This window comes from Ostrinia furnacalis, unplaced genomic scaffold (assembly GCF_004193835.3).
Source record: "Ostrinia furnacalis isolate ACB-3 unplaced genomic scaffold, ASM419383v2 OfSCF7532, whole genome shotgun sequence".
Taxonomy (NCBI): domain Eukaryota; kingdom Metazoa; phylum Arthropoda; class Insecta; order Lepidoptera; family Crambidae; genus Ostrinia; species Ostrinia furnacalis.
The window spans coordinates 680,636-708,529 of NW_021137771.1; the positions used below are offsets into that span (position 1 = coordinate 680,636).

At 37.3% G+C, this 27,894-nt stretch overlaps 1 protein-coding gene across 8 annotated transcripts in view; it reads right to left on the reverse strand.

Moving 5' to 3' along the window:
* Positions 1-2,961: 2,961 nt before the first annotated feature.
* Positions 2,962-27,894, reverse strand: part of per (period circadian regulator) — an 84,904-nt gene continuing 59,971 nt past the window's right edge. For 3 of the 8 annotated variants that reach the window (XM_028321417.1, XM_028321415.1, XM_028321420.1), the window contains 18 exons: positions 27,504-27,615; positions 27,284-27,403; positions 26,667-26,816; positions 23,830-23,945; positions 23,651-23,743; positions 20,466-20,615; positions 19,114-19,303; positions 17,744-17,891; positions 16,470-16,613; positions 15,524-15,634; positions 14,716-14,894; positions 10,871-11,011; positions 10,014-10,121; positions 9,020-9,220; positions 8,431-8,562; positions 7,209-7,310; positions 5,310-5,447; positions 2,962-4,134 (listed from right to left, as the gene is read on the reverse strand). In XM_028321417.1, coding sequence (XP_028177218.1) covers positions 4,027-4,134; positions 5,310-5,447; positions 7,209-7,310; positions 8,431-8,562; positions 9,020-9,220; positions 10,014-10,121; positions 10,871-11,011; positions 14,716-14,894; positions 15,524-15,634; positions 16,470-16,613; positions 17,744-17,891; positions 19,114-19,303; positions 20,466-20,615; positions 23,651-23,743; positions 23,830-23,945; positions 26,667-26,816; positions 27,284-27,403; positions 27,504-27,615 — 2,443 coding nt within the window. In that variant the 3' untranslated portion in view covers positions 2,962-4,026. The remainder of the gene's footprint in view (positions 4,135-5,309; positions 5,448-7,208; positions 7,311-8,430; positions 8,563-9,019; positions 9,221-10,013; positions 10,122-10,870; positions 11,012-14,715; positions 14,895-15,523; positions 15,635-16,469; positions 16,614-17,743; positions 17,892-19,113; positions 19,304-20,465; positions 20,616-23,650; positions 23,744-23,829; positions 23,946-26,666; positions 26,817-27,283; positions 27,404-27,503; positions 27,616-27,894) is intronic. The other 5 variants (XM_028321422.1, XM_028321421.1, XM_028321416.1 and 2 more) reach the window with 4 other exon arrangements.

Here is a 27,894-nt window from a genome sequence, read left to right on the forward strand (position 1 = left end):
TAGAGAACCCTAAAAACGATAGGAACTATTTTATTATGTTTTTTCCTTCGTCATTTTGTTTATTTTATTGGTGTGAACACAAATTCGCAGTGCATGTTGTGTGAATAATACATAATTTTAAGATACCAACCTACCACAAGAAACACGCAAGCGCAGCATAAATTCTTAGTGCCATCTGTCGCTTTTGAAATAAACTAATATGAAGTTATCTGCGCCAATTTTTTATTGTGTGGCTATTGAGTTAATTCAATAGGTAATTTTGTGAAAAGGAGAAACGTATTTTTATATTTTAGACGATTCGATACTGACTAGCATAGAAAAGCACTGTTTTCGAACTCCATACACAAATGAAATTAAAATTGTATCTACCACGTCGACACAGAAATACCTAAAGTGAAATCGAACATGTTGCTAAGGAATTTTCTGTGGATATTTCCAGTTATAAAAATATCAAATTTAGTTTATAACATTGTGTAATCGGTTTGAGTTACCCTATTTTTCTTAATTATTCCGAAACATTTGGTAATGCAGTTTAAAAATCGTGTCTCTAATGACCCCACAGCCATCACTAAAGGCTTTGCTTTTTGCATGGATAATTTAGTCAAAGCTAACTAGTTTAAATTGAATAGAATGTATGTTACAATAAATTTATTTCATCAATATTTTTTTTAAATTGTAACGGTAAACGGATTTCATCATGACGAGCATTTTTTATGAAAAAATACTAATAAAGTTTCATGACATTCCCTAAACCGAATTTCAATAAAAAATAATTTTGAACATACTCGTAGCTACTAAATAACTCAAATTGTAGATTAATTTATTATTTACGAAATGTTTATCCAATTGTCTATAATTAAATTGATGTACAACTTTTACACATCGTCCTTTAGTAGCTAAAAATCATAAAAATGGTTTATTAAATTCATCAGACACGATTTTTAAACAAAGTAATTTAACCAAAACGTTGAAAACTTACGTCATGACATAAATACAAATAAACTACCTACTTTACTTATAAGTAATAGCTTTCTTCAAATCATACTTTCATACCGCGTTCATACAATTTAATTACACTTCATGAAATCAAATTTGAATATTTTGGTTATTATTTTATGATATGTGGTAACAGTTACTTTACTCCTATCAACATAGGAATGGACTGATTTTAATGTAGGTACAGGTCGCCACCACACCACAGCGAGCATTTGTGTTATAAATTCGCACCTATAGCTTTTACTTAAGGTATAAAATTATTCAGTATTCAGCATGATTCGCCGGCATGCCTACCAAAATTACCACTAATGTAAGACAGACGTAGTTTTAATAGTACGTTGTTAAATGTCATTGACCACAAAATTAACAATAAAAAACATTTTGTTCGTAATGAAACTAATTAAATATTAAGTAAAATTTCCAAAATAGTAAGTCAGTAAACATCAGAGTGGTCAACTAAAATTGTGTTAGCTGTTAGTATGTATCTGTCAAGAAATAATTTTGCAAGTTAAATCATTTTGAATACCTCATATATTTTAGGACTGAATGACTCGGCTTAACGTTTGGCAACACATCTCAAATTTTTAAAGTATCTATCTAAAAAGCCTAAAAATTCACTATAAGGTACATTCACACAAACGTGAAGTGAGCGGTATTTGGCACATACGCACGACACGACATTAAAACTGAAGATCGACGCGTACGCAGCTGACTTGAGAGAGAACAAATGTCCACCCACTTAAAGTAACATGTCAATATACCTTAAGTCAGATCTCCATTAAAAACTAAGACTAGCCGTGTGACCAAGTAACATTTAATGGCCAACATCATTCTTTTTAATAATTTTTAATTTCATTTTTTGAGAAGTTTGTAACTTCAAAGTAAAAGCAAAGTTTTTTTAATGTCTAACACCAATTATCATGTTTCAATTTTCTAAAATCGCCATCAGTTTTTTTCTACTTTTGTATCATGTTTATTACCCAAAATGCTGATACAGCATATAAACAGAAGCCAAAACACGAATTTATGAACATTCACTACAAATACGACGAAATTACATCTTCTTTCGACGATGTTTTTTTTATCAAAGAGCCCTCTGGGTATTTAAATATCGTTTTAGACTAGTCAAGTTCCTTTAAATTCTCTAATAATTATTATTTCTTGGCGAGATTATTTTTAACTAACCATTGGCGACCAATTTTAATCGAGTTCTGGCAACTTACAAGTGACCCGATTTTTAATCGCCAAACAACTTTAGAATGAAGAACGATTTTGACACATTATTTATCTAAAACTTTGAACATGTCACATGAATCGTCTTTTTGTCATATTTATCGTAAAAACGACGATCTTACTATCAAACAAAAGACAACTTCACATTGGAAAATCGGTATGTGTGTATGTGAAGCAAGACCTATACGACTTTTATGAAAACTATGTGTTTATGAAAAAAGCCCTAGTTCTTTTTTATACCAAAATATACGAAAATAGCTATAGCTTGCTTTATAAATAGGTCTTACTCCACGTTTGTTGAAAACACTTCAACAAACATTTCGTATTCTTATAAACATTGTAAAAATATTTTCTTACTAGCGGCCGCCCGCGACTTCGNGTGTAGATAAATCTCAAAAAACGTAACATACTCTAAACACAAGTAAATATAAAAATGAGAAGAAAAATCTTAACAATTTGTATCAAATTGATTAAGATTAACATAAATGAACTTATATCCTAATACTAATACATAACAGTACTTGTCACATCATATCAAAGATGTTAACAAGTGTATGGTAAATAAATTTTATTGTAACATAAAGTTTGATAATGGTACGACGTTATCGGAAAAAAATGGCAATAACTACGAATGCTAGCTTTAAAAGCATAAATCTTTTAATACCCTGTCTTGTATACAAACAAACAGTCTATGAACGGAGATACATTATGTACCTATTTTCGGTATGTCAATATGAGAGTATAAATATTTTGTCTGTAAATTAGTTTTCTCTGATTTGATAGTCATTTTATTTAATCAACAAGTATCTACATAATAAATCTTTGTGTTTTGGTTGGTACTAATTTGAATGTTTGTAATAATATAATCTTTCATTCAATCAACAGCTATAAAATTTAAACTTGATAGCTTTTCATTTTTACTACATTACGTTTCAATTTGAGTCCATTTTCTGATAAAGAACTAGGAACATCAATTTGGCGTATAACAACGTTAATACCTCTAATTATACTTAACTATACTAGAATTGCAAGAGCCTTTAAACCTATATAATAATAATAAATTAATTGGTATGACTACAAAAAAAGTTAATGTCAAAATAAACATAAGCAGTTACTATTCGATTGTTTTGATTCCCTGTCAAAATATCTTTATAAACTAAAATTAGATTTGGTTTTATAGGTTAACTTAAACATGGCAGTTTATTGGTAGATCTGTCCATCGCAGTGCGATATCCGAGACTTATGTCCTTAAGGAAACAAACTTCAAAACTTAATGCAAACTCCAAATCAGATTCTGGTTTGTTATTGGTCTAATTAGAACTAAACCAATCACATTGCTTGAATCTATGCTGGAGTTTTAAATGAGGTTTGGTCTTTTATAACACAGGACTTAGTCTTTCGGTGCAGGCAGTGACATAACGACAGTGAAGAATCAATATTTCTTATCTAACACATATTGTCATGGTGTTTCCATAATTGAATTTTAATACAAAAAAGCTAGTACACAAACTCATTACCTTTCGAACTTTCAGAATTCATTGAAATAATGTGCGATACGTAACCGCCCTGCGATGCACAGAATAGGCTTAAAGGCTTCCGAAACTACGCGATACGATATTGAAACGTTCTGTTAATCGCGCACTTGTTGACCGTCACGAGTACCGTGTTAACAATGGTGAGTAACACTGTGGCGTAGCATTGTTCTCCTTTAGTCGGGCAACACCATTTGACTGTCATTTTGTTGTATGTGTGTGTGATGGCACACCGGAGCAACACCACTGTGTGGTGGCGCCTGTACTAAGTAGACTCTGGCGGCATTTCGTCATCAGTGGAGGGAGGGGGCAGCGGGGCGTCCTCCTCGTAGATCATGACGAGCTTGCTGTATTCCCGCTTTTTCTTTGGTGTCTGGAAGGATTAGGAGATTTTGTTAATATAAAGGTGTGTCCAAACATGGCGAGTAAGGTACTCGGCAGCTACGCGCGGCATTCGCAGGACACAAATTTTCACACAAGTTTAGACCTTCTGCGCGGTAGTGCTACGCGGCATAAACGGATTGCTGTTTCGTTATCCATTTTACTTGATAAAATACGTCCGTCCACACACAACCACCGGCGAACCAAGGGCCCTCGCCCACGGCGACTTTTTGTAGTGATGCTGTCACTGTTTTGTTTTGACTATCGCCCTTGGTCAAAACCACTTTTGACTGGAAAAATCAGTCAAGTGATATTGACCAAGAGCATCGACTGATTTTTGCGGTCAAAAGTGGTTTTGACCGATTATGAGTTTTGACTGTAACATCTACATTAAAATATTTATAAACGTGGAAGGTGTGTCGTGTGTTATGATTCTACCACGTTCGCGTCATGTCATATCTCACTCACACAGGCATTGTATGCATTCACCTGCACGAGCTTATGACTGTGGGCTTAGAACGCGTTTATTTCATACATATTGTCGCGAGTGTACGAGGTGTAATGTGGCTCTATAGTAGCGCCACCCTAGTGAGTGCAAATGCGATAGTCATCCTACCGTCTAAGCGCTCACAAGGTGGTAACGCCACCTTAACATCTTGGCCACTATTATAGCTAGTGACATGAATTACCTCTACAGTAGCGCAAACTAATAAGCGCTAATACAGTAGCTCTCGCTTGCACATTCTTGTACTGCGAGCCAACATCCAGGTGTTTCCCGCGACCTTGGCTAGATCGTCGGTTCACCGAATGGATTTCTAGAATACCTGCCTACATTTTGTTTTCCAGTCCTGAATCGCTACTTGCACTTTTCTGCCCCAAAGGCCATCAGTTCTACTAGCTATGTCCTCGCCCACTGCCAATTTTCAAGAGACTTTTGTTTATTTCATTAATCTTGATGTCATAAGTCTAAAGCAAGGCTGCTCAACACCAGGCCTGAACAATTTTAAGTGGCCCGCGCAAGTATAGTTTGAAAATACGCACCAAACCACTCTCTGGAGTTAGCTGTCAGAAATGTTAGTGGCCCGTCGTTAACGACTAAATCCACCGTTTGGCCCTCTTCAAAAGGTTGAGCAGCTTTGAGTGTAAAGGTTTCGCGAGTAAACTTACACGTACTGTATTGGTGCTGGTCTCCTCTCCAGAACTGCTGGAGCTGGTGACGCCTTCCTCGAGGGTCAGGCGCGAGGCCACTCCCTCCAACTGCAGGTCGAGGTACAGCTGGCCTAACTGCTCGTTCACCAATGAGGGCTGCAAGAAAGTACCAAGGTATCAAGCTAAGATAAAGCCTGGTCCGTGAGCACGTAGAATTTTGTACAATGACTAGTGACCGACCGAATATTCGTTTTCGTTTTCGTTTTCGGCCATTTTCGGCCAAAAAATGGACATTCGGCCATATTTTCGTTTTCGGCCAAAAACCAGCCGAAGCTTCGGCCAAACCGAATATCAGAAATACGTGAATAAGATGGTGACGTTTATCGTTCCGATATCTTCGGGAGTGAATCTGATGCACTCATGGTTCCAATCAGACTTGAACGGACGCGGTATTGTCACACTCTTTTAAAGTTTTGAAGTGAGGTTACATTGTAAAGGGTGTCCAGCGAAAATTTTCCAAGTTCAAAATTGAATACAAATAAAACCAAAGAGTTTTCAATAAGTTTAATTGTTTCAAAATAGAGTCTAATGCGAATTTGAAATACGCCATGAGTCACTGGTCGATGTGTCTTGCTTCACAACAAGAAGGTGTCTCACCACACACGGAGAGTACCTCGAAGGAGACACTGAGGACTATTTTTTCTAGCCTCCTCGGTCATCAGATCTCACACCATGCGACTTTTTCTTGTGGGGATATCTCAATTCAAAAGTTTACAGCNTAACAATGACCCCCCAAGCTACCAATCCTTCTTCTTCTTCTTTTTTGATGATGTTGGCAATACACGTCGAGGTCGACTTGATTTGTGCCATTTTCAAGTATTTATGTGATACGAGTTACAAAATGAGATCAAGTAATGATATAATGAAGGATGATAGATGATACCCCTTCCCACCCTTTGAGTCTCAGTAAAGTTGTGGTGCTTTACTGAGACCTCCTATGGACAACTTGAGAGAAGCCGAAGAATCACGATGCACTGTTTTGCTTCACTTGCACGTTCACGAACACTTAATGGTTAATAATCCACCATTATTACACATTAATAGTCGCCCAAACACGAATTTGAGGAAACAAAACAAAACCGCTAACATGACGCTTCAGATTCCCGCCAAGAAGCCCCTACCAATAATTATCGCTCGCGCGTAATTATGTTGCTGTCGCGACTGTGAGACGCGCGCCCGCAGTGAGTGTGCGAGCGCGACAGCAACAAAATTCTACGTGCTCACGGACCAGGCTTTAGCGTTGGATTATTATGATCTTTCTGGTATTACACCAAACGTATACGATAAAACGGAACAGTAAAACGGATACATGTGTTAACCGGCCGTAAGTGCGAACACACATTTTGCGTTTCAACTTTGTCCTGTCAAAGGAGACAATGACAGTTTAACTTCCCCGGGTTTTCCGACAAACTTAACCTTCTCTGGTTGGGTTTTTATGGCGGTCAAGCTGTAGATCCTAGGTAGGAGTTGCAGCGGTAGGAACGAGAAGTGGGAATAGTTCCGTGTCAAACGAGGCAGCAGGATTCATGAAACATCTTGGTGTCGTCGTTTCTACTCTCATGTAATCATGAGGTAGTCACAGAGAACATAGAACATGGTGTGGTTATGGCAGCAAGGAATTTTCAGACCCCTTCCATTATACGTACAGATCTTACAGATACTAGCACCCGTATTTACAAACGATGCTTGCTGAAGTGAAGCAGCAAATCGAACGCACAGCGTTGAATAGAGCTCTGTGATTGGTTCGTATGTGATCACCCTATGCGTTCACACGCACTGTGAGACCTCATAGTAATGTTTGTGAATACGGGCGTAATAATATCGTACTTACAAATAATAAATTAAAATGTAAATTACCTGTGGTAGGTGTGCCATTTTCTCCTTGTCAGAGCTCAAAACTTCTTCTAAAGTCTTTGTCAAAATCTGGTACTTGTAGATTAATTCTGATGTGACGCAGACCTGTAATCAAAAATGAAATCATCATAAAACAAGCCCAGTAGATAGACCTAGCGCCATGATAAACTTTTATCGAGGCATTGGTAAGCCCATACATTTTTCGTCTAAAGAGCGTTTTCACATTTAGACGATTTAGCAGCGCGACAAACGCGCGACATACGCGCTGCCGAAAATTTCATACTATGTGCGGATGCATGCCTACACATTATAAAAACGCCGCTGCCGCGCTGCAGTCGCGTTACTAACGCCCTAATGTGAAAGCGCTCTATATTTAAACTTATAATAAATCTGTAGAGAGGTAAATTCTGTACATGAAATATATTTTCAAAATAACTATCAGGGGGTGATTAGTGATCGATACTGATGCCAAAAATGCAATCAGTATTTTTGACTGTCTGTCTGTCTGTATGTTCCTTATAGAAACAAAAACAAAAACTACTGATTTTAACGAAACTTGGTACAATTATTCTTCGTACTCCTGGGCAGGTTATAGTATACTTAGGAATTCCCACGGGAACGGGAATTAGCGGGAAAATTATTTTCTATGAAAAATCTAAGCCGCTTAAGTTAGACGCTTGAAATTTGGCATGCAGGTATCTTAGTAAACTTAAAGCTTAGTTACAACAGGATATTGCAAAATACCCACGGGAACGGGAGTTAGCGGGAAAAAACATTTGTATGAAAAAATCTAAACCGCGTAAGATAGATGAAGGGGGTAAAACGGGATCCACGCGTACGAAGTCGCGGGCGGCCGCTAGTCATAAATAAGATTTCGTCACCGCGCGCATCCTAGCCTGGCTGGTCAAAAGAGATTGGTGGATATAAATGTCTGGTGCTTGGCGATGACACTATACGTGGGAGATGCCAGTGTCTAGTGTATCCATCGTCAATATTTATGTACATGATTAGATAGCTATTAAATCTATACTAATATTTATAATGCTGAAGAGTTTTTGTTTGTTTACTTGAACGCATTAATCTCAGGAACTACCAGACCCATTTGAAAAATTGTTTTGTGTTAGATAGCGTATTCGAGAAAAGTAGCACATCAGCCAATAGGGGCGGCGTAGTAAAGAAAAATGGGCACAGCTAGTCTAATATAATCTGATAGTGATATATTTACTTGTTCCATCCACGACGGTTCCATCTTCCTGCGGGGCACCTTCTTCTTGGCCTCGCTTTCCCGATACGCATTGGTGGTGTCCATGGAGCTGAGGTCATCAGGGGTACTCTTGTCCCAAAACTCAGTTGACGTCTGGAAACCAAGAATTTATAACAATAAATTTATCGATAGGACAATAACAATCGGATTAGGATGTCACTTTTTATTTTCTAAAATGTAGGTAATTTCATCGAATCGTATTGGTTGTGGTTTAACGTTAGGCGTAAAGCTATTCATCATTAGCGCTTTTTTCCGTCGGGAAAGGTTTTGCGCATACGTCGATGGGGACTGACGTCAGAAGGGCGGGTCCTACCCATTAAAACCCGACACTGTTCTTCTAGGCCAACGAAATCCATTCTTAGGGCCGCTCCTTGCTATGGACTGGGCTGAACATTTAGAAAGTAATGTAATAAGAAGTTCAACTTCTACATATTATTATAGTACTTAACCTCTCAGCCCCCAAGCGGTAGCCGGCTACCGCGTAACAATTGACTATCTATTGTCTGGATTCGCGGAGCTTGAAGGATTAAGATTAATATATCGAACTCACCCGGAATCTCCGACCCTTTTTGGGGTCTCCGCTTTCTTCAGCGCTGCCAGACTCAGTCTTGAAGAAGGAAGAATAGAAAGATGAGTAGCTAGACTCTCCATCAGTCCTGTCGACACCCTCGTCGCTAGTGCGCATTTTCGAGTTCGGGCTCTTGGATTTTACGTTCCTGTTCTGTATAGAGTCAGGCACCGCTTCTGTGCTCTGGTGAGTTAAAGGATACCCTGTTGAATCCTCAATGGTTACCAAGCATTAAAGTCACATTTCTCGCCGTATGTGAACATTCATACATCGCGAACAGATTTGCTGTCCCGACTTACATAAGTGTTGAGCAAGTGAATTCGTGAACACATAACAGGTAACATTTCGCACATGCTGTTGCAAGTGAATTTTATTCGTGTAATAAATTTTGCACGTGACTTAAAATCAATAAGATTCGATTCCGAGAATATACCTTTTTGTAATGTAAATTACTTGTATGCATTCTGTTGCTGTAGCTAACTAAATAAATATCTTAATTTATATTTTTAAATCGTGTTTTCACGCGGAGTTTGTTGCTAACGACGGTTTCAGAATCAAACCTTTAACATTTAAAGTAATATAACAGTTCAAAATGAGCCATACAAGTTGAACTATGAAGTAAGCAATCAAGACTCAATCGAGACTCGTCTAAGTCTCAATCGAGTACTCAAAGTCGACAACAACAATAATACACCTATTATAGTTTTCAGATTTGCATATAATGTTTTTAAATAAAAATATACTACCTTCTGCTGCTTGTTTTGACTCCACGTGTGTAATATGTGTACCTGTATTGCGTTGTATTAGTGTTTGAGTGTTGTAACTTAAACGTGAGAAGTTTTTGCTGAACTGTTTAGAGTCGAAATAACTGTTATTGTAGTTGACATGTTGGGTAAACTCCGTTACTTACCTTACATCAAAATTTTGTACGAATTTACACACAACACACGCAAGCCCAATTGCATGACAAAAATACCTTAGGGTCCTTAGGACTGTTACTATTCGTCGCTGATCGCGCGTCAGTGATATATCTGTCCATTTTCCTATGAGCACTCAGATTACCGCATTTCTTTTCGCCAGACTCCTATATATGTGTCAAAAAAGAAGCATCTAGCTTATACAAGGCTTAAAACTACGACTAAAATTAAAGAAACAAAGAAAAACATCAAAATTTGGAGACCATGATAATACCAGGATAAAAATAAATAATAAATAATCTCCTGTGAAGTATTCAAATAAAGTTAACGTTAAAACCATAGCAACACACCAGCAACTCTGTTCGACTTTCATGATTTTACGGGGTAACGGCCAATCTAGTGTTTAGACTAGTTACCGTGTTTCATTACAGTATCTTTTCTGCGACCTCCCGATGATAATTTATAACAAAATGACAGTTGTCGTGAGAACCCCGGCGAGCGACGTCTAGTGAGCTTTTCGTCGCATTTTGCTCGTACCATGCAAGGAAAACGTCTGGTTCCTGCGTCGTATCTAATACTTACTCAAACATCATCATTACGAATCAAATGTAAAACCCCAAATGCAAGTTAATTAATCGAACAAAATCACTGATGCAAATACGTAAAGCTCGTTAAATTAGCGCTGCTTTTGACTGAATAAAAATAATAATTATTACGTGCGAAAAAAACATAACGTCTATTTGTTACCATAAGTCTCACTTTGTTTCAAATATTAGGCACTTATTAAAACTACTAGTATTAGCATGCTGTCAAAGTTCATGCGTTTTACAGTTCCCGCTACCGACTCGTAGTGTTGTGCGTATAGCATCCTTATATTTGAAACAAATGGGTAAAACTTTAGGATGTGTTGTCGTACCCGGTTGATGGCGCTGGTGGAAGTCATACTATCGGCGCTGCCGTGATCGGTTTTGGAGGAGGCAGCCTGAGATTCGCGTTTTTTGTCCCTCCACCCGCCGCCGCTTTTCGTGAGCCTTAGTGGCACACTGGGCTTACACGCCTGCATGTATCACGTATCCAATCAGATAAGCGTAAAGCTAGAGTAGTAATGCGGTTAAGCGTGGGTGTAGCGGCGTATGTGTCGGTGTGTCTTTACTTAAAGCTAGCCTAGCTGTGTCGCAGTGATGTTTACAGTGTGTCAGTATACTATTGATACCTTGTTCCTTTATAAAAATAATGTATCTTTGTAACCGTAAAAAATAAGGATCACGAAAACATAATTTTATTAATGACGTCTCAAAAGTATACTAAGCACACTGTCCAGTACTAGATTTTTACGGAATTAGTATATATTAACTAAATTAATAAAAAGAAAAGATATTTATTTGTTAACTGTCCCATGCATGACCATACACTTTTATAAACTAATAAATACAGGATGTGGTTTTGTGAAACAACGCCCATCTCAAGGGTGATAGTACACATGAAAGTAATTACAAAAACTTTCGAGACGGCGCTTGTTACCGCCCGCACCACCCCCACGTGCCCCGCTGCACCACCGAGCACACGCGGCCGCCGCCCCGGGAGAGCGGGGGTCTGACCGATAGCTCGCATGCGTAATAATACCAATTTCCTGATTTCATGGATTTTTACATGAAAATTTAAGGTTTTTTTGACATCAGTGTCGTGTATACTACCACCCCTGATGGGAGTTGTTTTACAAAACCACACTCTGTATCCATAGACTTAAATTAAATTACCTGAATTTGTGACTTAAATTATAAAAAATTGCTTCAGACGTTTTGCATTGATGAACATAAAAATATATAACTTAAATAAAAGCAAAATACATACGGTGTATTATAACTTATACACCACTAAATTTTTATCACCGAAAAAAAAATTCTGGGTAATGAGTTATTGATACTGATCCCATTTGTGCAAAAAAAGAAGTTAAATAAAGTGACTCAAAATTAGAGATGAAACGGATATCCGGTAACTATCCGGTAGGCCGGATATCCGGCCTAAATTTACTATCCGGCCGGATACCGAATAGTAGCTCACTATCCGGCCGGATACCGGATATTAAAAAACTACGACAATTTCCTATTAATAAAATGAAATACATTAATCTTTGAGATAAATATAAATTAAATGGCTTATAATACTGACGGCTTTTATCTTAAGTTCCAAAACGTTACAAAAAAGCCATATTAAGGCCTTTCAAAAAACTAATTTGTTTTTCTGAGCTATTCACTCTAATGACAAATACATAAATAGTTCGTTCGTTTCAGCCAAATGACGTCCACTGCTGGACAAAATACATAAATAGTAAATAGTAACATACATAATAAGACATAAATAGTAAATATCTGTTAATGTCGAAATATTGCCAAATAAAATAGGCGATGTTTTTTCACTTGTGGTCTGTGGGCTGAGTGTGAGTTTACATTAAACGCGCTCACTAGTGAGCGCGTTTGATGAAAACTCACACTAGGCCCTCTGATGACATGATGCAGTTCAGTCAGATTACGCAGCAAGTAAACTAATTATTTTAATTTTCGCTATTCAATCACACACGATGGCAACCGAAATCGCCCGAATTGATCTGCCCCCTAGACAAGTGGCAAAATCTGACATTCTATTCGGACCTCAGATCATAGAAAGGGGAAACCTTCTATGATCTGAGATTCGGACAGATTCAATTTTCAAAAAGTTTGACTAGTCTAGTCTACTAATAGACCCACTGGTCGCGTTAGAAGCACCTGTGCGGCGCTAAACTCGTCACGACATACAACGAGACAATAGGCCAACTATCCGGCCGCCGGATATCCGGCTATCCGGCCTAGCAGCTGGCCGGATATCCGGTATCCGGTATCCGGCCAAACAACTATCCGTTTCATCTCTACTCAAAATTTCCTCCTAAAATTGGTAATTTATGGACACATGCGTCGCTAGCACTATTTACGTACGATAATGTAACACATATTAGAATTCAGAATGGTCTAAGTTAGCTAAGTATGTAATAATAACACTGAGAGTCGCGAGAATCCACAATTTGATTAAAAAAATAATTTTATGAAAAACATTTCTTTTTCTTTTGCTTTAAATATTTCACACGTTTTTACAAACCTGTTAAAATTTTTTCGGTGATAAAAATTTAGTGGTGTATATAAAAAGTTCTCTTAATACGCTACTACTTACTATAAAATTATGTATAAGTCCTAGTTGTATGCCCTATCTATAACCCCTTGAGCGACCATGAGTATACTAGTACGTAATACTATTTCTACGAGTAGTAGAACCACTTAACTTTAATTTATACCCCATAGTTGTTTTTTGTTATATTGTTAGGGGATTGATTAAAAATTATAATGAGAGAACATTTTTATATGAATTATACAGATATTTACTGCAAAGAATCGCAATGTGGCAAAAATGAGTACTTGACACTTGGTTTAAAATATCATTTAATAAAAAATAAAAACACGCTTAGAAAACTGCTGCAGATTAGCAGATTCATAATATAATGTCGAAAACTATTTGATAGGCCTAATTATTTTAATTTGTACGTAACGATACCGTTCAATTGAACTATTATTCTATTATACATAACTAAGATCATCATACAAGCAGCGCGCTTCTAACAAATTAATCAAAAGGCTACCATCGTCAGATAACAAAAGAAATTTAACGTTCTGTCAATTTTTAAAACTGTCAAAAAATATTCTTGAGAGAACGAAATGACGATTCAAAATCGGCCTTTGAACAACTAGGCGCTGCTATATTAAACAAAAAAGTGATCTTTAGAACTTTAACGAATTACAAGTAATTATTTTACATGACTATACGAACCGCGGATCTAAATGCACTAAAAACTTACTGACTTCAAGCCCACATGAGCTGACGTATACTCGCTTAACGGACAACGTAAGCAAATATTTTAAATAAACCGGTAATAAATTGGGTACCACACCAGTACACCACTAAGAAAAATCGGATATGAGTGCTAGAGAGCCGCGTGACTCGGAACGTAACGTCAACATCGTGCGATAAGAAACGGTATAAGGCGTACTTTAGGTTCGGTTGCCAAGTCGCGAGAATCCACAATTTACGGTTAGTCGGTAACACAAGTAGAAATAGAAGAAAGTTCGAAGTCTTCTAGTCGACTTTGAGTCAATGTTGTCAATTAAAGTTTGGCCGCCATCAGGCGCACAAGAACGTAGGTAGAGGTGGTGTCATCGAAGACTACCTCGTGGAATCTGCAAAGGATATAAGAACATAAATATCGACTACATGTGATTTATCGTACAGTATCGGAACGCGTGATAGACCACTTGAACCTATCGTAGAATCTCGAAGATCGGGAAAACTGAAAGAAATGTTAAACTTATGACCATTGCAATTAGGATAAGTTCGAAGTAGAATTTCGATATGAACACTGTCATTTAAACAAGATACGGGGAATATTGATGCATAACATAAGATGCAGACTTGTTGTAGTAAAATTTCCGATCCTTAAACCTACAAGTATCCATCATAACTTCAACTAACCGAAGCCCTAAAATACTAGCAAAAGAAATCACCATCAAATCCTAAAACAAATATTTATGTAAAAAAGCGGCTGTTAATAGATACAAAAAAACATGAGTTAAAACCACACAATGAGTTGAGCATGAAATTATGTGTGATGTGAGGCAAGCATGATGTGTGGATAATTTTGTCTATGGGCGAAGCGAGACTTGTATGCGATTGCCAGCTTACCTCTTCGTAGTTGCTTCGCGTGAGCCCGAGAGGGTTCAGCGAGTTTGTGTATTGCATGGTCTGTTGGGCCATCATGGTCTGTTGGGCCATCATGGTCTGTTGCACGGGATACGAAGGCGCGACGGGCGAGTACATGAACGGAGACCCGTACATTGCTTGACCATACATCATGCATTGCACTGGAAAATAATAGTATTATTATTACATGGTAAAATCATTTTAAATTATGGTACATCGTATCAAGTATAAATATTTATATAAATATCATTATAATATGATATAAAATAAAAGTTTCGATTTTTTTCTATGTATAAAATTAAAATATCATACGAACCTACAGCTGAAAACATCAAATGAAATTTTATAGGCGGTGGAAAGGTCTATCATCATATGTATTAGATGCAAGAAAATGAGTAAGTACTCATCACGAAATTTCAAAGTCAAAGTCAAAGTCAATTTTTTTTTATTTGTTTAGACTAATAAATAGTTCTTACAAATCGTCATTTTGCTCTTAAGGAGCCTCTACATGACTCATAATCTTTTTACCCTACCAGCGCTTCGAGACCAACATTTGGCAAGTGCTGAGAAGAAGCGCCGCAACAAACTCAGTCACCACTGTCTGCAGAACTTTTCAGAAACTACATTGCTAGGAGTCTCAAATTATGCATGGAGGTTCCTTTTAGAACGTAGGTGCTCACTACGACGCGATTTTGCAAGGAGGTAAAACGGGGTCCACGCATGCTAAGTCGCGGGTGGCTGCTAGTTACGTTATAAGATAAAGTTAAATATAAGTACTAAGTATACTTACTAGTAGGAGGCGGTGGGTACTGTGGGTTGCTTTTGTTAGGGTCCTTTGTGTTGTCCGAAGTACTCGGCATGGGTGTAGACTGTGGAGGCGCGTAGTACATAGGAAACACGCCTGGAAACACACAAGTTGTTATTCAGAATTGAACTTTATTTTTGACGAGCTAAGGCTTATAATATTCAACTGTAATTGAGCACATAAGACCGAATCAAAATAGGTAATATAACGGTATGGAGAATCTATTGGCACAAATAATAAACAAACAGCCATGATGCATGATATCTGTAACGCACCACTGATTCGAGCGTGAAAATGCATATTAGATGACCTACACTGAACTATCTCACCAAATTCATTGACAGGGGGGCGTTACCATCGTTCAACTTTATAGTTTCCAACATGGCGAAAATCGGAACCAGCGATCCGGTATTAACGGTTGCGCCCTGCTGTCAATGACACGGGTAGTACAGTTCAACATATTGGGACTTTACGAGAAAATTCAAGAGCTGAGACGAAAAAAGGATAGAAAAATGTATTATTAGTCGTCGAAAACAGAATGGCGTTTCTTGGTGCCCAATGTTGTGCGGCCAGTAGTTACCTAGTGTAATATTCGATGTTTGAATATGAATGCGTATACGTTACTTCAACAACCGAAAAAAAAACGTGTTTTATGTGTTCCTGAATAGTGTCAGTGTGAGTACCATATATACCTCAATCACAGAATAATAATAAGATTTTAGTTCTTGAAAGTTTCCGTTAGGGGCACTGTACAATCCGTCATACAATGTCACTTTTTTATGCAGTCGACTTCATAACGGTAGCGGGAAGGCGCTGGATGCAGGCCGCCACCAACTGGCCATTGTTTAAAACATTAGGGGAGGCCTTTGTTCAGCTGTGGACGTCCTATGGCTGAAATGATGGTGATGATGAAAAACTAATGCTAAATTACCTGGCATGCCTGGCATAGCCGCGACTTGCTGGGACATGACCGGGCTCATGAGCTGCATCTGCTGCGGGATGCCGACGCCCAGTATGAACGTGTTCATGTAGTTCATGTTGTTCACCGCGTTAGGGTGCCACTGAGAGGCGGCAGCTGGAAGACAAAATTGTTAATGAAAACTAATGAAAAGTTGCAGACATAGCATAGGTAAAAAGCTGCAGACATAGCACAAACGTTGACGTTCATAAGTGCCACTTGTGGTCTAAACTGAATAAATATTTTTGATTTTGTTATTTAGTGCATCTGCACAAAAAACCTACTCTGTGTTGTCTGCGTTTCAGCCTAGGCCTTTTACCTCACACTCACATACTTAATATAGAGGCGATTGGTTAAAACGGGACTATTCCCACCTCTCTTTCCCACCGCTGCAACTCATGTGTAGCCAGGATCTACAGCTTGACCGCAAATAAAAACCCAACCAGTGAAGGTCAAGTTTGTCCCGCGGAAAAGTTAAACTGACATTGGACCCGCAATGAGGATCATTTCGATTTTTAGCTGTGAATGCAGATTTATAGGGCTAAGAAATCCTTAATACACAGTCAAAAAATTTTTGTTCTACGACAAAAATTGACGAAGTTATGGCCAAATTACTAAAAAAGTTCACTGACCGCCCGGCGCGTCGATAGGTTACTTTATTTTGATGAATAAATGTTATTAAAAGTTTTATTCTAAAACTGATAGTTTAGCTGGAAAAAAATATTTTCCATCCCAATAGTACGCCAGCTGCGCTCGATTCGGATATAGTGACGTCACGCGGCCCTGCGTACGTTGACTTTTAGCGGTAAAAACGGCCTATGTTTATTACTTAATATTTTCGTAAGTAATGGTCCGATTTGGATAATTCAAAAAGATATATCTTTTTTATGTCTTAAAGATTAACGTAGATACTAGTTTTATTGAATTTTCTACAACAGTACTGATCCTCATTAATCAGAAGAACATAGGAGGAGTTAGAAGTTAAGATAGGCGCTTGGTCAGTGTACTAAGTAAAGATCATACCTTAACTTGGTACACTTACCAAAACTATCGGCCTGCTTCAATGCTCGCTTGTTCCCAACACTAACCGACAGGAATAGTGATGGTGGCGGACGGCTGCGTGGTCGCCGCGGTGGTCACGTGACGACAACGCGGCGAGGGCGAGGGACAGTGGTGCTTGAATAAAGCAGGTATCCGTCTGCTTCGATGTCGTGTAGCCTTGGTATTAACATATTCCCAACACTAACCGACAGTAGTAGTGATGGTGGCCGACGGCTGCGTGGTCGCCGCGGTGGTTACGTGACGGCGGCGGGGTGTGCGCGGCGACGGGCAGTGGTGCTTGTGCGACACGGGATCGGTATCCGTCTGCTTTGATGCACGCTTCATGCCGTGCGGCTGTAAACACGGCCATTTTAAGTAACAAATAAGACAATGTAGTCATCATCATTAAGTCAAGAAAAACTAGAAGATAGAATAGCAGAAGGAGAGCAAAGAAGAACTTATGTATGCAATTTAAAGAACAAGTAAATTCATCAGTGTGCTTAACATGGGTTTACTTGGTGCTCGCTAGTGAGTACTTACGTCAAAAAATCTATGAATATTTTAGCTAGGGGTGCTGTACAATCTGTCATACATTTAATGACATTTTTTTACGTACTCGTTAGCGCGGACACCTAACGTAAACTCATGGTAAGCACACAGGGCGTTAACTTACAAGCTACAAGTGTACCTAGTTGAAGTTCACATAATATTTTTAAATGCGTTTGAAAATCTGGTCTAAAATCAAAAACATCCAACTCAACAAAACCACAAAACATGTGAATTTTCTTTTCCTGGCAACAATAAAGGAACTTCAACAAAAATAGCAGTCACGTGCGATACCAAACAAAATTACTTGAACTTGCGTCAAATGTGACTTCATTTAAAAATAACGGGCGTGATTGAATAAACCCTCGTGCGGACGCAGTTAGCTAAAGGGCAAACAAACTTTTCTTTTTGTTCTAATGAATTAGGGAGTAAAGGTCACGCAGCAAGTAGGGGAATTCTTATTCACGTTTTCCTTAAAGGTCAAAAGTTACCGCAACGAAAAAGAAAATAAAATTGAATTGTGCCAAAAAAGTTGTAATAGTCAATTGGGTTGTATAAGTTTTGATAACCTGCCTCATAAATCCTACAGGTAGTACGTAGGACTCAGCAACGTCGTAAAGATTTTTGACGATAATATCCGATACCTTAAAGTGTATGAAGCTTAAACTCAAATTATCCCAAAGAAGTTGTAAGGAACTAATTTTAAGTTGTAGTACCTGATTAAAACTCAAACCCCCTTATTACAAAACCCGGCGCGCTTAAAATGCCATTTCCATACATGCCCCTTATTAATAAAAAGTTACACCCTAGTTTTTTTTTAATGACAACCAAACCTCTCTGTGAGGTTTTCTCGGATTTTTTAAAATTTATTTTGTATGAAAATTAAAAAAAATAAAATGATGATATGAAATTTCTGACTTCACCATACCATTTATATGCCCATGTTAACATGGGCTAGTGTCGGCTCATATACCCATTTACCAAACACCCTGTATATAAATTAGAATTTAAATTAGTAAAACAAACGAACCTTCCTTTCTACTATTGGCTCCAGCGCCAAAGTGCCCGAAGCTGCGGGCTGGAACGAAGCATTGCAGCGAGCCAGATGCTCCTTCTTCTTCTGTTTCTTCTCAATCGAAGACTTCTCCTTCTCTCCCTTGCTACAGGACCGAATCTCGCGGTGAGCTCGCACAAGCTCTCTTTCCATTTCACTATTGTGCCTGTAAAGGAAACGCATTTAATAAAAATACCTGTTTTCTGTAGTTTAGTCAAAAGACAATGCCGGAAATTGGCGTCTTTTTTTTTTCGCGCGGCCATCGACCAAACTTTGTTTTTTGATTACAAAATAGTGTAATAAACCAAACTTACTATGACATGTATACTTCTAAACTCAGTCTGAACTGAGTTACGAGCGTTAGAAGTTTGATGATTTACATACTAGATTTGCTTTTTGCGCGCAAGTTTTGTTAGAAATTGCAACAAAATATTGACATGTATGTGTAAATGTATGTGTAAACCAACAATACCATCCATTAAAGGCTCCAGACATCAGTGTGGAGCAGAATAAGCGCAATAAAAAAATTGCGCAATATTTTGTTGCAACTTCTTAAAAGCAAATCTAATATGAAAATCATCAAACTTCTAATGCTCGTAACTCGTATACATGCCATAGTAAGTTTGGTTTATTACACTATTTTGTAATCAAAAAACAAAGTTTGGTCGATGGCCGCGGAAAAAAAAAGACGCCACTTTCCATACAAAATCTGGCATTGCCATTTAAAACAATCAGAGGGACGTATTTCAGTGTGACAATTAAATTAAATATTGAACAGTAGGTATTTAAACAAGTCAAAGCCTAAATCAGAGTAATCAGGTGAGATACAGGCCAAGAGTTTCCTCGTTGTGGATAAAAAAAACAAATGAGTAGGTCATCTTCATAGAAACGCACCGAGCGCGGTTTGTATGTGAGCGCGCTCCAATACGTATGCGGCGCGCAAGCACACACTGACAAAATTCGGCGCAACACCCCGCTAATCCACGCTAAATTTTGTCAGTGTGTGCGTGCGCGCCACATACTTATTGGTCCGCACCAATAAGTATGTGTCACATGCAAACCGCGCCCGGTGCGTTTCTATGAAGATGACCTACTCATTTGTCTTTACTCTGCCTAAATGAATATAAACCCAATTGCTGAGTACTAACCGGCATCATTGGTATCATAAATACTACAATCTTTGGTGTGTTTTCAGTTTTAGTATCAACAAGTACCTACCTATTAAATAAAATAATTCACTCGTAAAGACGAATGATCAAAAAGGCAACCTTTTTTAGATATTCCCGTACCAGCGGCGGCGATAATATTATTATAGTGTTTATACGGACCTGATCAAAAGCGACTCGGTAAGCCTCACAGGCTGGTAGTCTCCTAGAGGCGCCGCGGGACTGCCGACGCGCGCTGTTAGCCCACTCTCACAAGAGCTATTGAGGTCTGCGGAGTCCCCGGAATGTTGTGCCATTGGCGACATGCAATTACTAAAAACAGAAATTGTTACACTGGCGACTTCGAACTTTGACCTTTTAAATGAAGTGCGTGGTAGCCTAAAGTAGTTTACTTTCGTATTTTAGGGTTAATTCTGATCTTATACTTTTGAAATATCCTAGATTTTTTTCTGGTGTAGATACAGGTCACGCAGCAAGAGTTGAAGCGATGAACACAAGCAAATCTTTTTGTACAGATAAACTAAAAGATTACGACAACGGCTTGCGAATTGCACTGATTTCTTTGTTCTGAATCAAAATAATTATAACATTAGTGTGTACGCCTTAACTTTCGTTACGCGACCTATAATAACTAGCTACCTACCTAGATAAGTAACCATTTTCTAAAGAAATGACTTTTACTTATTCCATTATGCCTGAGTTCAGCAATGGTCAAATCAATCTATTTTCTAACTAGCTGACCCGGCGAACTTTGTTCCGCCTTAATGGCAATAAATAACGGGATAAAAAGTATCCTATGTCCTTCTCCTGGCTCTAAACTACCTCCCTGACAATTTTCAGCTAAATCGGTTGAGCCGTTCTTGAGTTATAAGTGGAGTAACTAACACGACTTTCTTTTATATAATAGAGATGCCTATTTACAGTCTATTTTCTAATGCCTATTTACTTTTTGTCTGTTTGTAAATTTAGTTTCAGGGTTAATTAAGAATTAACAAACTTTTGTAATTCAGTTTCGTTCATTTAGTTTCATTCAGTTTCGTTAATTTCGTTCATTTACGAAGAGAAACTGACAATTATTGAGATCATGAAATACCTACAACACACAGAGAAATTGAGAGATTGCAGCTCAACTGTTTTTTTTATTGACATTGACACAATAACGTGACTACATTGACACAAACACGAGACGACATCTATAGATGAACCACGCTGAACTGTCCCACCAAACTCAATGACAGGGGGACGCTACCATCGTTCAACTATATGGTTTCCAATATGGCAAAAATCGGAACCAGCGATCCGGCATTGATGGTGGCGCCCCACTGTCAATGTCATGCATAGGACAGTTCAGTGTTTTGGAACTATACACATGTTAGGTATATCTTGAGAATGCTGAGATCCACAAGAGATTTAGTGCGGTCCATGGTAGGTGCGTCGTGGTTTGCGCAATTTAGGCCGCGGCATTATTGCCAATGACACGAAAGATTTGAGGCTCTATCTGTGAAGAGATAGATCATTACTGTTTCTAGTCTCGTGATATGGTGCGTCTCTATCTATAATAATGTTATGATTTCCAAATACAGTCAAAATGCAGAAGGCTTAAAGAAGATTAATATAACATCATCAATTTAATTTTAAGCGTTTTCTTATTGCTCGAACCCTTCTTCATATTGATATAGTGTCTCCCTTATAGGGGAGAGTTCGGTATACTATACCGCCGGGTAAATTGTACCACCCTCATATTTCGTAAAGTATTTATTGAATGTCTGTAATTGCAACACTCAGCGATAAGCAACTAAATTCATTAAATATCGGTCATATGGTTTTTGCCGTGACAATAAACACGTGTTTTTTTTTTTCATTGGTTTCATGTAACTTTTGAAAATGCATGTTTAGTTTGTAATTTTGTCAAATTTAATCACACAGTGTTTCTAATTTATTATTTAGAAGCTTAAATTAATGTGGATTACAATTTTATTTGAAACATTTTTCGGTATTTATCGGCAATATTTTAGTCGATTTTTTAAAAGTACCTACTATTACCTAGTCGGTTAAATGCAATTTTACCAAACGATGTTTTGTAGTAAATCATATTTTGATATTAGCATAATTATGTTTGACTTAACAAAAGACTGTAAAGTAAGATTAGGTACAAGTTAGTGCGAGTTGCGATAATTGGAATCATAAAACTTGTACTCAAAATCGTGATAATTTGTAAAATAATATCGATTGTCTATGTTTTTAACTACTATTCCATTTTGTTACCTAATTTGTTAAGAATGTATCGTATAATATTTAGCCATAGTTTTTTCATAGGCTTGAAATTTATTGAAATCCTATTTAGTTAGTAACCCTGTGGTACAAATTATCGAACCGGTTGGCTAAATTGGACCTAAGCTCTGAACTCATATTTTGTTGATTTGTATTAAATATAGAACTATCATGTTGATTAATATGTATGAAATATGAAGTTGAATAATTTCTCTTTTATTATATACCTACCACGGACATTATCAAAAACAAAAGAAAACTATGTTTGTGTAAAATGGGATTCAAAAAAACTGGTCCAAATGACCGGACTCTCCCTTACCTACGGTTTTAAGTCCTTATTTCCTCCTCCTCTGCATACTCGGCGTCATCTGCACCTCACCTTACACCATCAGAATTGCAGCACCCACATTTTACTCCAAAGCTATAAGTATAGGTCGCTCAGCGAGAGTTGAGGCGATACACACAAGCAGATATTTGTTTGTGTTTATGTATCTTTAAATACGCTTGCCACCCTGACTAAAAGTCGGTGGACTGCTCCTAGGCTGAGGATCGGGCTCATGTATCGGCCGACTAAAAGTCTGAAGTCTGCGACTAAACTTAGCAAGAGCGAGTTAACTAATGTATTCGATATTTGAATGTGTAACGTATTGTGTGTGTTCCTGTACACTCGTGTTCTAATGTAAGTACGTATTCGCCTCAACATCTCAACTTTTGCTACTTAGTTTCCAACGAATTCCTATCCAACATCATAAGGACGTCAGTCGATTTCAGCATAAAACTTTGAAAACTGCGTCACAACATTATTACGTGTGGTTTAACCGTTGACGAACTCAGGCCTTGTAACTTTTCAAAAATTTTCAAAAATTCATTACATAACATGCCGCTTAAACAAAAATCATTTTCCTAAATTGCTAGCCGATGAAGGCTACGTCTTGTAAAACATTTATTTTGCTATTTTAATGTTAGACTAGTACAATCAGCAGTCCAAAGGCATAGTGAAACTGACGGTATCCTAATAAATGGCTTTGTTAGAAGCAGTAAACATTAGTAAGAATAATATGCAATGAGTAACTTACGAAGAAATTAGCTTTTCTTTGAGACCGAAAATGTTTTCTCCGACAGCCGTATTGTAGTCCTCGTATGAGAAGGGCTGGTGACTATCGAAGTATCTAGAATATTACAGAATCCAATTGAAGTGATTGTTGGTTTATCCAAGTAAGTGTTATTTTGTTAAATAGTAAGTTTTGGGACAAACCTTTGCAAGTTCTCATTGTAATTTAACTGTGCGTAACTGAGAGGTGTCTCAGTGCTGGACTTGCTGTCATTGTACTCGTGATGAGGCGATATGCCACCAAGCATAGAGTCTCGCTCCTGCAACAATAGTTACATTTTAGTATTGCAAAAACTAATACTCAAAAATAAAATACTATGACTCTATCTATGCCATCAACAAGTAGTATTATTATTTATTGCAAATCCAAGATGTAATTTGTGTTGTTTTCAAAATGTGTTACAAGTGAGGGGAGGCCTTGATTAAAGGATAAATTAAAAAGCATGATTGGTAATTTTTGTTATTCACGCAACAAAATAAAATACAATACAATAATATGTTATTGTAACAAAGTAAATGATACTAATCAGACTTTTGGTTTTTATCGGAAATAAACGAACTTTATAAATTATGAAATTAATCGCTACAAAACTGTTTAACACAAAAAGACATGTAATAAAGTTAAGAATTAACTAACATTAATAAAATTACTCAGTCATTTAAATTCAATGGCAGTTCAAACTTCATACACTTAAAAGTAGTAAAGAGAACACTTAGGCTGAGTTGCACCATCTTACTTTAACTTTTACAAACTTCAAAAATCTGTCAAAATCCATAGAAAAAGCATCGGTTAATGTTATTGTTACGGTTAAAATAAGATGGTGCAACTCAGCCTGAGAAACACTTAAAAATAGGAAATAGGTGTCCCAAAATTAGCACGTCATACTGACACCGGTAGGTGGACATGAGACACATCCAAAAAGCCTAATATGTTTCTAGAAAAATTCCATGAGTTACGAGATATGAACAATTTAATTAATAATGTCCTTAAAAAAGTTTTGTGAGTATTGTAATGTGACCAATTCTATATTATTTTTTAAAATGGACTTAATAGACTTCGATAGATATCAGTGTGACGTGCTAATCTTGGCACATCCTTTTGCAATCTTTAACCTAGGCGCAGACCATCGATTTTTCGTTGGCCGATAGTTTAGTCGGGCAGTTGATCGTATGGGCATGTATGGAAGTGCGCACATTACACCGATTTGATTTGGCCGATTCTTCATACAAATTAAAATCAGGCCCAACTATCGGCCAACTAAAATCGGTGGTCTGCGCCTAGTCTCAATCAATATTCATAATATTGACTTTGAATGCTTTGAGCTTAGTCAATCGCTGGATAACTTCATATCGACTTTCTCCTGCCCGCGTGGTTTACGTCGTCCTTCGCGGGTGAAACGGGCAGATTTATGATTATCTAAAAATTACAAATATGTCCGAGTTAACTTTTAGGCTGAGTTGCACCATCTTACTTTAACTTTGACAAACGTCAAAAATCTGTCAAACTCCATACAATAAACACCGGTTATTACTACTATTACTACGGGTTAAATAAGGTGGTGTAACTCAGCCTTAGAGTTTTTAGCCCTTATTATTTAGACTTGAAAATCAATTTTCATTTTGTAAACAGTGCTTGAATCGTCAGTGGTTTTAATTTTCTAGACAATTTACAAACCATTTTGCATTTAAGATCTGTTTGTAATTTGAATAAATCTTATCGATAATTTTAGACGAAAAATGTACGGGTTTATGTAAATTGCTACGACGCTGTTTGTAAAATGTCAACTATGAAACTACAAATATATGACTAGATACAGTGATATTTGATACGGCCAAGGACTTCTTTGATTAGACGAGCTGTTAAGGCTGATATACAAGTATGAAGTTGTTAAGTAGGTAACTAAATTTTAATATTTTAAACTATTATGTTGCATCTTTTACTATACAATCAAATTATCACTCCACAGGATTTTACAACAAAATTTTTATAACGGTAAACAGTCTGCCCGCGACCATGACTGGAAACGTCGGGCGGGAGGGTAAATATCTTATTAGGTACGTACCGTTATAAAAGTTTTGTTGTAACATCCTGTGAAATTTAGTTTGTCACAGATCGTCATAAATTATAGCCTATAATTATTCTGGGTTATAAACAATAACACTGTAGTTTTATCGAAATCCGTTCAGTAGTTTTTGCGTGAAAGAGTAACAAACATACATCCATCCAGACATCCAAACTTTCGCATTTATAATATTAGTAGGATTTTACATGTAAACAGTCTTTAGAAGCATCTCTGTTACCTAAAATAACTTCATATCATGTGAAAAAATGCTCATGTGAATAAATAACATTTTATTAGTCACATAAAACGAATACATATCAATTTGTTAATAGATAATTATGCATTTAAAGATAAATATCTCAGAGCTTGTATTTTAGAAGTCTTTGGACATTATGTGACTTACATAAACACTACATCTAAAAGCAAATGATGAGCACAATAAAGAACCCCGCACAAAATAGTTGGAAAAAGCCGTTAGGTCACATGGACAATAATAAGGCACTAGCGTTACCTTTAATGTATCTTTTATGCTACTTACTATCCCAGTAAGCCTTAATCGGTACAACTACAAGAAAACTTACGCTTGGATTCTTTCAGTATAGTTCTTTTAATTCTAAAATTGTTAGTACCTTTAGGGTTAATCTCATCATTGTTTGTAATAATTAGCCAGATAGGTAGTTATAAAACATGATTGTTTCTATGACGCTTTTGTTCTCGCTGAAGGTCACCAAAAGTAGAAAGTTTTCTAAAAGTTATCATCGTGATTCAAAAATAAAACCTGTCTTAATACTGCTCAGCAGTCGATGCGATTTTACGCCTTCGATCATCGTGTTTAACACTACATTTTCTTAATTGCCCCAATACCCAAAGGATGATTCCTAAACATTTTGAGCGGGGTTTCTCACGATCAATTCTTACATAGTAGCTGTGGTCAGGGTCCTGTATCTCCAGACGGAGCTCATCATCATTCCAGGGCTGTTCCTCCATCAGGGTCTCCATGAAAGAGGCGATGTCCTGGCAGCGCTTTTTCATCCGCTGCTTAGCTGCTTCAGCCGGTTTAGTGAGTACCTGCAACAATGTATCTATGGTTAGAAAAATCCAACCAATTAATAGAATATGCACTTTCGAATAGGGTACACCTACGCTAATTTTGCATGAAAACTAGTCCTCAAGATGTGTATGCACCTTCCATCGAAGTTCTATGAAGCTGGAAACATTGAATTTTCGGATAGATCCAGTTTATTCTGTAACCTATTAAATTATTAATACCGTTTGATAGAGCTCATAAAGCACTTTCAGGAGCAGTAACTAGTTTTTTGATATCTTGTATAGTTTAGAAATAATCGAGTGAGATCACTTATCGTTTCCACCCTGTATAGCTGCTTCTATCAGTCTTTACAACTGAGTGAGATAGGTCTTTGCTGACCTCAATTTTTTAACTAAAACAAGACAATCTACTGCAAAATACTTGTTGAAACGTTTTTATATTAAGGGTAGTGAAAAGGGTGTCCTAGATGAACAAAGGCTCCGTTTACCTCATTCAGGATCTTGATGATTTTCTCTCGCATTACTTGCTGCTGTATCTTCTCATCTTCTGACATCTTTTGAGCCTTCTCCAGTTCAGGGGTTTGAAACACGTCTGGGTTGCTGGGCCCCTATAAAATGTTTGGAATAAAAACATGTTAGTTAACTTGCCCTTAAATGGTACACTATGTTGGTTAACAATTGAGACCAATGATACTATATATTTCTTACCTCAATAATGTGGTGTTTGCCGATGACATACTCCAGTTTACGCGACCAGGGGTTGATGAAAGAAGACCACTCAGTCTCAAGCTTGACGTAGAAGCCATTTTGGGTCAGCATCCTATAGAAAAACAAGAGATACGTTAGTAATTACATAATACTAGAAGATTGATTTGATTACAATTAACCTTGTTCATATGACGAATTTTTTAACATAGTCAATGGAATTTTAGTAAAAATGACCTGGCGGTATGCATACCGCACCTTGTAGTTAGGTCAACAGCTAAGGTCGCTGAATGAAATTCCGGAAAGACTAAATTTTGGTAATGAGCCTATGTTGGTATTTCTTATGCAGTAATAGGGTGTTTACTTTATTTATTTTACCGTGCTATACGGAATC